General features: G+C 39.3%; 1 protein-coding gene across 18 annotated transcripts in view; it reads right to left on the bottom strand.

The window, feature by feature from the left end:
- LOC110967859 (peripheral-type benzodiazepine receptor-associated protein 1) overlaps window positions 1-15,938 on the bottom strand; it is a 78,833-nt gene that overhangs the window by 59,384 nt on the left and 3,511 nt on the right. For 15 of the 18 annotated variants that reach the window (XM_051937085.1, XM_022217583.2, XM_022217588.2 and 12 more), the window contains exon 2: window positions 9,131-9,397. In XM_051937085.1, coding sequence (XP_051793045.1) covers window positions 9,131-9,391 — 261 coding nt within the window. In that variant the 5' untranslated portion in view covers window positions 9,392-9,397. Of the gene's footprint in view, window positions 1-9,130; window positions 9,398-9,498; window positions 9,834-10,037; window positions 10,410-15,938 lie in introns of those variants that run through there. The other 3 variants (XM_022217593.2, XM_051937084.1, XM_022217594.2) reach the window with 3 other exon arrangements.

Below are 15,938 nucleotides of genomic sequence, written 5' to 3'. Positions count from 1 at the left end.
CAAGCAGATGCAGAAACAACAGTTTATTTACAACGAAAATAGTTACAGGAACTACAAGACTAAACCGGAAGACACAACCAGAAGAAGAATCAGATTACTGATGTAAACAAATATGGATCACTCAATAGTGCCTCTAGAGGGTGGTGGACTATACAAAGATATATTAACGGAACAAGATAACTAACTCAGTGCAGGTACAACCTGGGCAGGAAAGCGGAACTGTAGTGGCTAAAAGGGAGCAGCTTATTGAAAATATAATTTAATATAATTTGAGTTTCAATTTAATATGATGACTTAAGAAGTTTGATTATGTGTGTTCATATTGATAAAAAAGGTGTAGATGCCCTTTAACGTCTCAAGCGCAGATGTTTGTTTACCTTTCGTTTCACTTGAGTTTCAGTCTGTGCTCGATAGTGAGAGAAGCATAGTTTTCTTACCTGCGTTCAGCAAAAGGTACAAAAAGTGTATTAGCCAGCCATATTTTTCCTGTCTGTGGAATTATATTTTTGGGAACAAAGTAAACCGGAGAGTTTATATTTTTTTCTTTTATCAGGACTTGTCTGGAGTGGATCTGTTGGATTGTGCAGCTGGGCTAACCGCGAACACTGCATGTGAAAGTAGTTTTTTGCTAACGAGACTCAGTGTAAGTTATTGCAAATCCTCACAAGAGATAAATCTCTAAGTAATACTAAGGACAAAACACAGGCAACAGTAACAGGAACAACTAGACCTATACTGAGACATGTGAAAACAAAAGAGTGACTTCACTCACCGAGAAATACAGATAACCAATCTGTGAATTACTAAGACCATAATACTAATCTGAACAAGAATATAAAGCAACAAACGAAGCTGGCGTACCAGGAAAAGGCTAAAGAGTGCAAACACTCACAGGAGAACTCGAGCTATACTAACTTACAGAAAACTACAATGCAAGACTAATCGAATGATGAGTGGTGTCTGGTTATATTGTAGTAAGGTTGAATCCTGATTGGCTCCAATCAACCTTCTTGCGCTTCTGCTGATTGCGGATTGTCATCACCTGCCGCCGCAGCCTCTGTCCCAGGCACACCTAAAAAGGAAAACAGCAAGGCAGGGGGAAGGAGTGGTCCTATCCAGAGCCTGCAGCAGCAGGCCTGACAGTCTCGGGCTTCTTCCTTATACAGCAATTACAACACTGCTCTCCCCACAGCATAATTAAAATCCATTCTAGCATGGCTGCCTCATTGTCCGAAAATAAAAATGTCAAAGTCCTCTAAGCCTCAAACAGCTTAATAAGGTGTCAGACATACAGAGAATGTCTGGCTTTTTAAAAAAGGCAAAACTCTGACAGAAGTACGGGTCACCAAATGATTTTATTTAATGCAGAGTCAGCACAAAATGGATAGATAGGAGACAGAATGCAGTAAAGATGATTGGTGTTTCCCCAACCCTCCACAGGCTCAACACTGAGAGCTTCAAAAGAATATAACCCTTCATCTTGTCAACGACAATTGCATATGCATACGAGCCCCACACCCCTTCCCCCGCTGTCACACCAGCAGCAACTAATATGTGAAAATTCGCTGAAATGGCTTTACAGAATCTACTTTAACATTTAAAACAAAATCAATCACCATAATATGCGTAAGAGGCTTTACTATGTGTAACAGAGACATGTTTAGGTGTCTGCATATCTTTCTCTATGCAGTTTTGCTCTGCTTCTGCTCTATATTGTTACACCGAATGGCATACTGACTCTCAAACTGAATATTACTTCCAACACACAAACTGATCTGCCCTGGTTCCTACTATGTCCACATGCCATTGTGTTTAGAAAGTCAATATCAAACAGACACCACAATAAAATCGCATGTGGCCGCATCTGTGTACTTTCCTTAAAGGTATGTCACCGAGATTAAACTGCCTTTGTCAAGTCAGGCTTTAATGCTAAAAATCAAACTAAGAAATGACAAATAGAAGGAAACCATTGAGCCAGTTTCATTCTACAAATTGCCCTGACATGCAGTGCATCCTTCCAGAAATTGAAGTGCTTAAAATTAATTGAAAAAAAAAAAAAAGCTTCCAAGCAGCCCCACAAGGACCTTGTCACCATTCTTGAAGTTGCCAAAAATTCCTCCTCCTACTCTGTCACTGCCATCACTGCAGTTTTCCCCAGCCGGCACCTCCTCACTCAGAGCTCACCGATGAAGGACTGAAAAATTCCCTGGGGTGCTTCTAGCACAAAGACATATTTATAGTGAGCACTAGGAAATCCCATTCCTGTGTCATAGGTCAGGCACAAACATGCTTGAACACTCTACTTTAGTATTTGTTCTCTCCGGTGGTGAGAAAATATTGATTGGCCGGTCTTTGACATTAAGTGTTAACACAACATTGCTGCTCAGCACATTAAATGAGGTAGCATCTCTTTTAAAAGCCACAATTAGGGGCCAATCCGATAACTGACTGGTTGGGAACACACCAAATAGACACTGATGTCCTGAGTAGTGAGTTTGCGGTTTGAATCCCAGTCAATCAGACTCTCTTCCCACATTTCCTCATTCCACTGTCGGTATCAATACAGGCACATTAGAAATGTTTAAAAAAGCAAATATCAAAAGAAAGGACATAATAGCCTGAACATAAAAAACAGTACATCTCTTTATCAGATAAAATGATATTACAATGTAAATGCAAGCTTAGCCATGCAGCAAATACAGTCGACATTTTTAGAAGAATATGAGGTGGACCAGACCTGGAAATGAGCGCACAGATGACAGAACTGTTAACAAAAGAGACAAAAACTGCCCAGGACAGGGCAGCAGATGGTCAGCATATCTAGACAAGTCATTGTCATTGTCTGTGGCAACCATGTTAGAATGTCTAAATATCATTTTAATGCTCCACAGCAAACCTTTACAAGTCACAGTTTAAAAAAAAAAAATCCCATCTGGTAGGGGCACACGAGTAATGAAAGTGACCTTTCATGACAAGTGCTGGGTCAACAAAATGAGACTCCCTTTCATCCTCCAGGCAAAATGTATTTTCCATTGTGAGGGGGAACGCAGGTAATCACTGGTTTCATCTCAGTAACAATTTGGGAGCACGACCAAATGACAGAAAAATGTCTCAGACAGGAAAGAGTTCTTTGAGGATGCCAAATACAGAGCAGTCTGCATGTTGGCCAGAGGAGGGACAGACAGACACCCTTTGTGTGATATGAATTAAAACCTTTAAAGAGCATTCTTGCCATTCCTCTAACAATAAATTAGATGTCATTTAAGTTCATTAGCAAGAGAAAACTTGAAACCAGTAACTGGGTACTTTAAGGATACCCACTGGCTGACTAAGATTTTGGAAGCAAATGTTGTGGGCAAAGATGGATATGCAGTTAGTGCTACTGCCAAGTAAGAGATGTGTAAATAATGTCCTTAGCTGATGGAGGATGTATAGCAGCAACAGTGTTAAAGAGCATTTCCAATATTACATAAATAACTACGTTATCATTTTCAGCAGCTCTCTTCAGCAAGTCATTGCAACCGTGAGAGGATCTCATATTTTAATCTACTTTCTGTACAGCCCACACACAGTACATGTAACGGTGATATCCAGTCACACTGCAAGTGACAGCAGACAAAATGTCTTGTTTCACTGAGGTCCTCTTTGCAGCCAGACAGCAGACAGTGATGTTTGGGCTGGGAGATGGTGAGAGACCAGCACTCTCGAGACAACACTTGCACACCTATGTTAATTATTTACAAGTCGTTACATGACTGGCCAATAAAACATGTGCACACACATTCACATACAACTATAATTCAGCAAGAGGACTAAGTCTTCTGCAGACATTATGATCCTTTCTATATTGTTTGATGAAATTGTGCACAAAAACAAATACTGTGAGCTATAATGATTCACAAGTTTCTTGACTGGTGGAAGATTAATCATTGTCTATTTTTGTAATCGATACATTTTTTTGTGTAAAAAAAAAAAAAAAAAAGACATTCTCTGGGTGCAGCTCCTCTAATGTGATGCTTAAAGGGGAACTTCATTTTTTTTCAACCTGGGGTCTGTTTTCATTTGTCATTTCATACATGTGAGTGATGGAGAAATGAATTTTCGACATAGCTCCAGTATTTAGCCAGACAGGCAGCTTAGCAGCTCAGCTAGCGAAAAGTATGGTGCAACTTGCCCCCCCGCGTCAAAGTCCGCCCTAATGTGCTTTTTTCCCCACACTGACCGGCTCGGATAGTCTCAACGAGTGTCCCACAACATACTAGAGATAAGAAGTGAACGAAAACTCCAACAGTTATGCCACTAAAAGCAAAACCAAGTGAATCACTCCTTCAATCAACCTGATAAATGCCTAAAACATTGGATGTTCATCACTGTGAGCTTCATTAAAAGCACAACACTAAGGTGAATCATAATTCAAAGACTCTACCCAGACAGTATGAACACATCCTCTATGAGATTTTTGAGTCAGTTCAGAAAATTACAGGCAGAGTTTCTTCTAGACACATCATATACTTTCAGGTCCCCTCTGAGTAGAACCTGGGTCAGCAATGACCTGCAGTGCTAGTGTCAGTGAAGCACCCACCCATCTGTATTTAACATCTGATCAGTTCCAATACACAAAGAAAGGTGACGGCACAGTCCCTCAGCACCTATGAATCATCAATGAATTAGTATTCTGATGTATCTGATACTTTGAAGGTCTCATATTGCGTCCCTTTTCAATAAAATATTGATAGTTTCACATACTCCCAGCGGTGTGTCTAACAATTTTTCAGCTCAAAATACTGCAAAGATGATTCCTTTCACCATGACTATATTAGCCCTGGTTTGAGGGCTGTTCTAAGTGGGATGCTTTGCTCTAAACGCCAGTTGGCTACTGCAGTCCCCTCTCCCTCCACGAAGAAAACTGTCTTCATGTCTGTGTTTGACAGCACAGAGAAAAACAGCTGACCGTGCAACTGCTGAAACCCGGAGACTTGGCCTTTTTCTCTGAGTAATCATTTGACATGAAAATATGGCAGAAATCATAGCAAAGTCTTTGTGTTTAACTCTGAGTTTTTCAGACAACACTGTGGTGATAAAATCAGCATTTTACGAGGGACGTAGCTATGAAGTGTGTGCTGGTTAACATGCCGTTGTAATTGGCAGTGTTTCAGCCACTATTTCGTACTTGTTTTGATGACTGAACAGAAACGGCTAAATATACAAATGAGAACAACTTTGTTGAGGATTCGACAGTATTAAAATCCACAGACAGCAGGACAGAAGCAAAACGATGTAAATAGTGGCTGAGTTTAGATTGCACTGAACTGCTGTGTTCACTCTTACAGCCAACAGCAGAACATTTTTTTACTTTGGTCCGTGGCCAAGACATTTAAGAGCTAGCAGAGGTGGCTCGAGAGAGTACATAAAGTTTGAGCTAAACAACTCTTTGTTAGGTGTTACACAGCACCTGTGTCAAATTTCTACTGACTTGCAAAGCTGAAAGACTAATAGCAGAAGGAAACATTGTCATATCCTAACAGCTTTTACTTTTGACCTCCAAGTTCACTAAACAAACACACTACAAATTGATTTGAGGGGGAGGGGCTCGGTAAAACCCAATAATCAGACAGGCAGCCACATGGCATCAAGACAGGTGTTAAAGAGAGTGGATCAGAGAGGACCACACAGTCAAAAAGGCTGTTATCCTTTGGTACAGTCAGGCTTCTTTTTTCCATGAAGTGAAAAAAAACTTGACATTTACAAATTTCCAGATTGTTTCAATTACGTATTTGTACAGTATGTCTCATGTTAGCAGATGAGCATGGAATGACTGATAAAGAAAGGCATGGTTTTAAAGATATATAAAAATGTGCTACTGTGCAGTGTCCATCAAGAGTTTCCTCTGACCAATTAACCAAAGCTTGGGAGAAAAGTAGAAATTAGTTCTCCAGTGCTCTATGAATTTGAACCTGAAACAGATGGCGTGCTTTTACTGGTGACGTCAACACAATGTCACACACCGGTCTGTGAACAGTAAAGTCTGTGTTACCTTTATGACACGTTTCTTTTTCACTGATAAACAAAAATGGTTAGTATGCTTGAGTAACAGAAACCCCAATTAACACAGCAAGTAAAAAAATAATAACAAAAGCAGTTAGCATTTCAGTGCTGCCAATTATCCTTTCAGGCTGGCTGAAACTTCTTCAGTGGTGTCATTGTGTGTTTTGGCTAATCAACTAAACAATCCTTTTGCAGCATAAACTGATATACAGTTAAGGTAAAATGAATATGGCATAACTTTCTGATTGTTCATCCAAGTCACACTGGCTCTTGAATATCTGATTCCAAATACAAAATCATCAGTCTTTCTATACAGTCCATTGGTAGCACAGCCAACTCATGCAGTGCTTTACTGAACATGACATCACTGTCTAGCTACTTTCAGTCAGTTTCTGTTCTGTTTCTCAATGTTTGGTATGCAATACCTGCTTTGTTTTTACATCACTATTTTACTCTTGCTTTTTAGGAGTACATTTCATTATGTTTTTATAAAAGTGCTTCCTACCACACAAACAAACATATTCATATCCCAGACACAGTCATAAATTATGGGTGGAACTGATGATAAGAAAATTCAAGGTAATTCAATTCAATTATATTTATATAGCACCAGTTACAGTCAAATTGTCTCAAGACATTTTACAGAACCGAAAAGAAAACAAAAGGATAACTATAGCACCCTCACTGTAAATAATAGTGCAGTTATAAAGAGTAATCTAAGAGTGACAGCCTCCTGCTGAAAAATACTGTCGATCTCAACTATGAAATGGCTAAATAAAAATTTCTAATGCATCATTTAAAGCTCCCTCTCAGCATCTATGGCCTCAGATGTTCTCCCACGTAGTGTATTTACAATTCATTAAGGTTTTTTGCTAAACTGTGATCATGGTGATTGGCTACTGAAGTGGTGGGGGTGGGGAATGCAGCGGCAATATTGGAAAGAGATGACTACGTTGCTTAGATGATGAAATCCTGTCACATCTAAGGATACATTCAAAGCATCAAACAAAGAAGAAGGGGCTCATGGTTTATGGAAGAACTGGTTAAAAAAAAAAAAGAAGGTTAAAATACATCTCACAAACACTGATCACCATTATCTGAAATTCCTTTCCAGGAAATATATGATATGTTTCAAATAAGGTACTCAGCTAACCGATTCTAAAACAGTGGATTTCAAAACTAAAAAAAAGGGCAAACGGTGTAGCAGGTTCATTAATGGCAAATCTATGTGACCCGGGTTGATTCAGCTGTCCTCAACATGTTGCTCTCCATAGTCGAGTATGGAGACATTGTTTTGACTGGAGCACCAAGGCTTTATTTATAACCTTCAATTAGCATCTGCTAACTGTCTGTATTGGTTAAAGCACTTACAATTAATCGTTCCATATGCTTCAAGTTTTTTTTAATATGCTGGACTATTTCATTGATTGTCAGCACTTTTCAAGGAAGTATTTTGTTTGCTGGATGTGGTAATAATTCTTTACAGAGACTGATTGCAATGTACCAGCTAGTGTATTTGAGTATCCACAAGCAGCTGAAAATCTCGTGGCTTTAATATTGATTTTCAAATGGCTGTAACTTTACGTGGACCTTCTGTTCACCAAGAAGACACACAGAGGTGTGAAAAACAACTACAATGCCACTGTGAGTCAGCATAAACCCGGCTAAATCCCTAATGTGTATTTCAGAGCATTTTGAAAAATCGCATGAGAACAAGTTAACGTAAATTTAAAAAAGAAACAGGTATTTTTCAAAACAAGTTTATAAGTGTACTTGAAGTGTTTTACCTTTTTTAAAAAGAGTTGATGTGCTTCACGAGAGATAAAAAACACCATTTTGCTTCTGCCTTATCAATGAATATATTTTTTAATTGGTCAAATTATTAACTGCAAATAGTTGATTAACAAATACTTCTGAACATTCCCAATTCACGCTACAGAACGCCAGCACCTCTGAGTGACGGACTCAGTTGTAAACAGTCACTGTCTGAAAGCACCTTAAAAGTGGAGTCTGTGATTCTAGTGGATGAAGGATGAGATTCAGCTAGTTAACATAGCATGTGACAGATTTATTCTCCCTCCTGCTCCCCCTGCCATCTTTAACATCATGACAAAAGGACTGTTGGACTAGAATCACATACTTCACAGTTAAGTTTCCTTTTGAACAGTTTACTATTCGAAACTTGTCATTCGAAAAAAGAATTCTGATGTGGTCATCATTTAACTCACATAACTGATCAGCAGCTTCTTTTACCGTCTTTCCTTGACATGAAGCTAATCAGATAGTGCTGACTGCCTAAGACCCAAAACTAACGACCAAAGATAAAGAGAGACAGCTGCATCAGAGCCAAAAATAGCGCATTTATAAACTGTTTTACTTGATCTGGAATATGGTTTAAAATAGTAACTAGACAAAAAAAAAACAAAAAAAAACGCTGAATATCACATACAGTAACCATACCTACAATTTTTCCTACAGAAAAGAATTCCTGAGGCCGTGTCTCTCTTTTTCCTCTTTGAGGTTTTAACAGTTTGTCTACAATTGGTTAGGTTTTCTTCTTCTACTGCTTTGTCTAGCACAGCCATGTATAATGTAGCCGACACTGCCACCTTCTGAAGACACCTCGCAGCCTTTGACAATTCAAAATTTTGCTTTAAATTCCCTTGACAAAAATATGGAAACATGGCACTTGTTCCAGAAAATTTGTCAAATAATTATAATGCACACACCTATTCAGTGTGTCACTGTAATTCAATACAACGGAGTCACTCTTACATTTATACTTGCATACACAATCCTTTAACTTTCAGCTACTCTGCTCTATGTGTTTCAAAGACTATGAAGAACCAGTCCACATATTATATATGCTAGGATTCACAGAGCTACAACAATGAATTGAGTACTGTTCTATTAAAAAGTTTTTTCTGAAGACTTGTGACTCTACAGGAAAAAAATAATGCATCTGTTTTTCTCTAGTACTAGTTGGAATACAAGATGTCTCTGAATTTCTGTAGGCCTCATACATTTTCATGCTATCAACAATCATAAATGGTGCTAAAAGATACAACAAATGTTCCAGACTTACCTTTTGTATCCCGTCCACTTCAAAACCACTGAGGTTGGCGTAAAGCGAGTGGTGCCTCTTTCTTAACAGTGATGTTGGAGCGATATTAGCAGTGGTTGCGACCACCTTGTCCAAAAGCCCATGCTGCTTATTATCCTGCTCACCCGACCCCCTCAACTCCTGCTGTTGTCGCCCAATAGCTTCCACCTCCTTGTTGCTCTCCATGTCCGTAGGTGCCAGTGCTGGCTCGGGCTGCTCAGGCCGAGTGCACAGGTCATACATCACTCTCTGTCAAAGTCAAACACAGCAGAAGGGATCGATATGACCATTTGAGGTGCCCAACCAAGACCAGTGCATTGCATGCTTTTCATTTGTTGGAGAAGAATTACATTGATCAGCTGTGGCAGGTAGACTTCAAAATGATAAAGATGTCACTGTCTTTCTGGCTTCAACAGTTCAAGCAGGAAAATTGTTAGCTAAGGTGATGTGTCAAAAACCATGCAAAGGACTGTCACTGCCATGGCTGTCAGCAATGTAACAAGTCTAATTTTGTAAATCCGTGTAAAGCTGACAAAAACAGCACTGGTGCAGGTTGTTGAGGCTCAATGAAAATGCAGTTACAGAAGAACCAGGAGTAAAGTACTTCCCTTCTCGCTGCGCAATGACGTTTTCCAAAATGAGGGCAATCAACTCCAAAGGGACTTTGCATATTTTTGGCCTTGGTCTGGGAAGGCAAGACAATGAATTTCACTGCACGATAGCATTCATGAACATACTGTTATAAGTATCTTTCACAGTGTGGCGTTCAGATTCAGAGTTCTGCTCACTACAGTGACAGAGCCCGTTTTTTTCTTGTAATAGAGCTCTGTCACCTGAGGGATGGATGATCACAAATCGAAAAAGGAAAGCACACCAGTTCACTTCTTACCCTACATGACGTTGAAATAGTCCATGTAGGCCCAACTGGAGTAGCAAATAGGACGAGGCGTGCAATGGAGGAAAATACCCGAGAACGATCTAACTAACAGGTCTCCTCTCCAGTCCCCGTTCTCTCAGTGAGGCTGAGATGTGGGTGGCATCCATGGCTGTGAGTCTCTCTTCATTTATACCGCTGTGTCAAAAAGCATTTCTTCCAGACGAAATAGGACTCGACAGGGCTGCTTAATCCCATCTTGGTTGTAGCACCATAAAGGTGAAGAAAGAGGACGAAGGGGAAAATGTGTGTGTAAGACGGTGAGTGTCGCTGAGAGAAGGGGGGTAGGGAGGACTGCTTCCCTCGTCCTATCACAAAAAGGCTGGCTCTGAGACGGGGCCCAATCACTACAGGGACTAGAGATCGTTTCCATGGAGATGACGCTGGAATGATGTCGGCTGCCTATTGATTGTTCAAGAGGCAGTAGACACTGCAACAGAAGGAGGCTGCAGGAAGCAGTCAGAGAAACAAGTGTGTCCAGTAGAGACATAGTACAACGTTTTACTGCAGTTGTGCACTACAGAACTGAATAGGATATCTGACAAGGTGATGCTACTCATATTTCAGTAATTTTGCCTGAGACATAGATATTAAAAAAAATGTACAGCAGTCGGTTGGATATTACAAAAGATACAATTTGTGCCACAACTCAACAAAACTTTATAAATGAACTTGTCATTTAGTATTGTCTACTACATTAGAATGAGCAAGGCTGCTTAACAAATCCTCTTAACAAGCTGCAACCTAAAAACATACTGGGAGAGTTTTTTTTTTTTAATTTGGAAAACCACCTTTTTGAATCATCACTCAATCTTAAACTGTTTGTTGCTTGGTTCACAGTTTTGTATTTAGCAACTGCTGAAAATGATGTATAGGTGTGTATGTACACACTATGAGAATGGAACATTAGTCAATGCTGACACCATAAAGCTTGTTAAGCTGATATTTCATCTCTGTTTTTAGGACACTGTGAGCCTGTTGCAAATGCATAAATATGTAGTCTCATGTGAAATCAGCAGCTATTCCTTTTCTACAAATGTTACTAAATAAATTAGGTAGTTATCAGAGAACTAACTTTAAAGACCTGACACTTATCTAACCTGTTCTTGACTTCTCAGCATCAGGTCAAAATGTATTTTATTGCTGATGCTTTAGAATGTGACTGCTTTAATACAATGTAACACTCTGTGTCTGCCACTTTTAAAGTCACTATTAGAAAGTTATCACTGGACACAACAAAAGAAAAAAAAAAAAGCTAGATCTTGAATGGATAACCCCAGAGCTGCAAAACAATGCTGATGTCTTAGAAATGCTGTGCAAGAAATACTAAAAAGCTATAAGGCTGGGCACTGCTGTATAGACACAGTTCAAGCTTTGATTAATTATTCAATTTCCTCTCTATGAAAACAAGATTCAAAATTTAAGAGACAGATGCATGCTGACCTACTTCTGCCACTCCAACAAGAGGCATACATACATCCACTCATTTTCCTCCTCTATGCACAAATCCAGCAAACTGCTCTGACAGACAGACATGTATTTTACACTCTACTACACCACTCTTACTACATTTGTAAGAATTTTTTTTGGTCCACTTCTATATTTTTCAGTGATTTTTGAAGGCCTTGTTTTAAAATGAGCATTTTCTCATCAAACATGTTTTTAAAATATTTGGCACGATTGTACTTGTAAAGATCTTCATTTACTTGTTAGGGTTTAACTTACTAGTTAAAATCAGAATACGTGTCAAGAAATGCTATTAAGAAACAACTGGGCTTTTAATGAAATAACTGATTAATTCTTCAAACATTGCCGTAACATTTAACCACTGGATCCTTTAAGCAACTGTCTGAGGATCTAAAGTGCAGCTAACTGATGCATACAAACAGGAGAAGGCTGAAAGACGACATCAAAGGGCATCCAAGTTGTAGCTTCCACTGAAATATAATTGAGAAAAGGCAGTTAAGGGAAACTGTGGATGACAAGACAAGATCTGGAAAAGCAATAAAAAATTCAGATAAAACTACCATCTGCTAGGCAGAAAGGTAAAGCAACACCCCACACTACTGCAGAGGAGCTGCAGGAAGGTTTAGCTGACACAGGATTGGTGAATGCACAAACAGGACATCAGAAGAAAACCTTATCAGCCACCTCAACACAAAACACGAGCCATGAAAGCAACATCTTCATAAGTCAAAAGTAAGTGTTGTGGACAGAAAAAAAGTCAAAATGTATATCTTTGGCCATACCACTTTGGTGACTGTGGCCACAGACAAAAAGTTTCTGTAGCCTGGTTATAAACATTTTTATCAAGCAGTGATATACAGTACCTGTAAAAAGTATTCACCCCCATTGGATGTTTCACCCTTTTGTTGCTTTTATACATGAAATCATGGTCAAGATTTCCACCTCGGGGTCACATGATGCAGCGGAGGTAGGTAGATGCCTGTCCTGGAGCTTTCCATGTAAACTCGGTTTAAACTTATAAAAATACCCACTTAAACCTTCATCTCCATCTCGAAGATGCAATATGGACTTGAAACATAGAAATAAAGCTCAAAATTTGCAGACGGAACCATTTCCAGCTCGGGAAGCTACAACACATGAAGTAAGCGACACGTGCGACATGATGGCTAGCAGACAACACGAGGTGGAGGGAAGCTCGCTCATATTATGACAGATAAAACACGGTAATGAAGCCCTTTCACAAAAGCTTGACTTTAAAATCGCGAAAATCAACCAGTCTATTTCCGAGCTTAAAACAGTGACAGATGGGATGCGCTCTCGTATTGCTGAAGCAGCGGAGTGAATTCACACAGCAGACGACAAGCTAACAGAGCGAGATACCTGGGTCCTCCAGCTAAATTAAGAGATGGACTTCCTGATGGATAAAGTTGACCAACTGGAGAATCATAGCCGGTGCAACAATATTCATATTGTCAATCTCCAAGAAGGTTGAGAGGGGTCGGACAGGGTGCATTTTTTTGCGGACTGGATTCCTTCTATGTTGGGACAGAAGCATTTTGCTGAGCCCGATTATTGAACGAGCACACTGGTCCTCGAAATCCTACCCGCCAGCAGTCCAGCAACCCAGACCCATCTTCATCTATCTGCTGAAGTACGCAGGCCGAGATAAAATCCTACACATCTCTGCCAACCAGAGAGAAAGGGAGGGGCAGTTTTTCCCGGACCTGAGTGCAAGTCAGGTGAAGCGCAGAAAGGAATACAACCACATCAAGAAGGATTTACACGCGGGGAAATTTCCATTCAGCCTCCTTCATACTGTGATACTGAGAGTCCACCCTGCCCGATGGAAAGACGATATTCTTCAAAACACCTGAGGACGCAGCTTCTTTTCTCCAAGATTTTCCATGAGGCACCACCAACTGATACCGATCCTCACCAGTACCACAGCCTCTCGGGGCATAAGAAGAGAGCAGAAGGCCTGCTTTGATCTTCTCCAAAAACTGTTTAGTGACTTTCTGTAAGTGCAGCACCATACTGTTTGTATGGAATCAGAGCTAAACCAGTTGTTATGTGGCTGCACTTTAAACGTTATTTCTAGGTTGTTTTTTTTCTTATCCACATGGATATTTGTGTATTTTTATTATATCTTTGAAACTGAAATGCTGAAAACAAACTAAAACGGATCCAGGCATGACAGGGAACTAGTTGAGTATGTTAGCTTTGGAAAGTGCCAAACATAGGTCTCGTTTTGCAGTCTTGGATGGTGACGTATGTTCAGGGGAATGGCACTCAAGGGAACGGGGAGATTTATGGTTCTTTAAGATTTCTTTTTTTAAATTTGTTATATTGAGAGACACTATTTGTTTTTTAGCCTAACTTAAGGAAACTATATGGTGAGCTGCTGCAGACTTGTGCATTTTTTACATGGATAAGGTGTTGAAATTTGTCAGCGTCAATGTCAATGGTTGCAGTCGGCCCATTAAAAGGAAAACCTAAAATAAAAGGTTAAAACAGACAGAGAGAATGGACAATCTTTTAATTCTAAGGTGAGAGGAGTTGCTATTTTAATAAATAAAAATCTTCCCATTACTATCAAGGAAACAATTACTGACCCATTGGGCCGGTACATATTAACCCTCAAGCGACCAAGCTATTTTAGTGACTAAAATGACCGACTGGGGTCATTTATGACCCCACTATATTTTACACACTTTACACTTTATTGCCTCTTTTTGTGCTTTCTTACCTATTCCACTCCACTGCATTTTAAGATGGATATTCTAAAATAACCTTCTTTTATTATTCATGGATTTTAATCATTTATGAATCAGAGCTAAAGTAAAACCATATGAACAATATGATGCATTGTAAGAACGCAATAACATTTATTTAGACACGATTTGTCTGCCACTTCTTTTAAAACTTTATTCCTTTTGTTTCCTCAATAGTAAATCAAAAGTACATAAAAACAAAATCTACACAAACACCTTGTCTGTATGTGTGCAATGTAACATGCAGAGACGTATTTAGATTAGGGGCGGCTGTGGCTCGGGTAGCAGAGCCCTTCGTCCAATGCAAGACACTTTACCCACCTTACCTCCAGTGCTGCCACTTACACTGGTGTATGAATGTGTATGCTGTGTAATGTTGGTGGTGGTCAGAGGGGTTGTAGGAGTGGATTGGCAGCCAGTCAGTCTGCCCCAGGGCAGCTGTCGCTAAAAATGTAGGTCTACCAGCTATAGTGCACTGCAAAACACTGAAATATAGCGATTAGAGGTAAAAATAAATAAATAAAACTTAGGCCTACAATAGTGAAAAACCTATACATCTTTCTGGGGTCATAAGTGACCCCAGACAAGTTTCCATTATCCTTGTCACACCAGTTGGCCGATCTCTACAAAAAACTATGAGCAGCTGTAGGACAAGTAGATTGACAAGTTCATGCTAGGAAAAATTTTTCAGATAAAAGATATAAAAACGGCAAATATAATTATATGGCTGGGGTCATAAATGACCCCACTCGGTCGCTTGAGGGTTAATACATTGCCAAATTTACTCAGAAAACTGATAAGACCCTTTTCTGGATAAGTCAGCAACTGCTTCAGCTAAAACTAAAACAAGTAAAACCACCTTGTAGTTCATGAAGGACTTAAATTTAACAGATTTTTGGAGGCAAATACACACTCAAACCAAAGATTACTCCTTTTACTCCAACTATCGTAATTCTCATACTAGAATAGACCTCTTTTTATTGTCAAGTAATTGTTAAGTAATTTATAGAGCATTAGAGTCCAAATATCTGCCAAGCCTAATTTCTTACCAGTCACCACTTACTTTGTCCATTCTAATGCCTGAGAAAAGAGAGATTTTTTTTTACAGGTGGCGTTTGAACCCAACCCTTCTTAAAGAGCTGGTTTCTGTAAATTTATTACAGAACATATAAAATTGTTTCGTGACATAAATTGCCTGTTTGCTCCCAATAGTTTTATCCAGAGATAAAAAACACGTACTGTTTACTGGTGACTAAAAAAGTTAAATAAAAACACATCAAGCATCTACATCGCTGAAAAGAACATGAGGACAAAACAAAGGTATTATGAAATGGCTGAGAAAGCTCAAAAAGCCATGTTCTACCAATTAAAGGCAGAAGAAAGCTCAAGAACCATTAACCAGATCCAAAATGAAGCTGGTAACATCACACACAACCCAAAAGAAATTAATGAAATCTTCGAACAGTTTTATGTAAATTTGTATAAATCAGAACTACCTGAAGACTTGACAATAAGAGACGCACTCTTATTTGATATCAAGTTGCCCAAACTGGACCAGGAGGAACAGAAAAATCTTGATCTTCCATTTACTCCAAAGGAAATTTAAAAAAGCCTTAAC

This window comes from Acanthochromis polyacanthus, chromosome 17 (assembly GCF_021347895.1).
Source record: "Acanthochromis polyacanthus isolate Apoly-LR-REF ecotype Palm Island chromosome 17, KAUST_Apoly_ChrSc, whole genome shotgun sequence".
Lineage (NCBI taxonomy): Eukaryota > Metazoa > Chordata > Actinopteri > Pomacentridae > Acanthochromis > Acanthochromis polyacanthus.
This window is presented reverse-complemented; position numbering and strand designations above follow the sequence as displayed.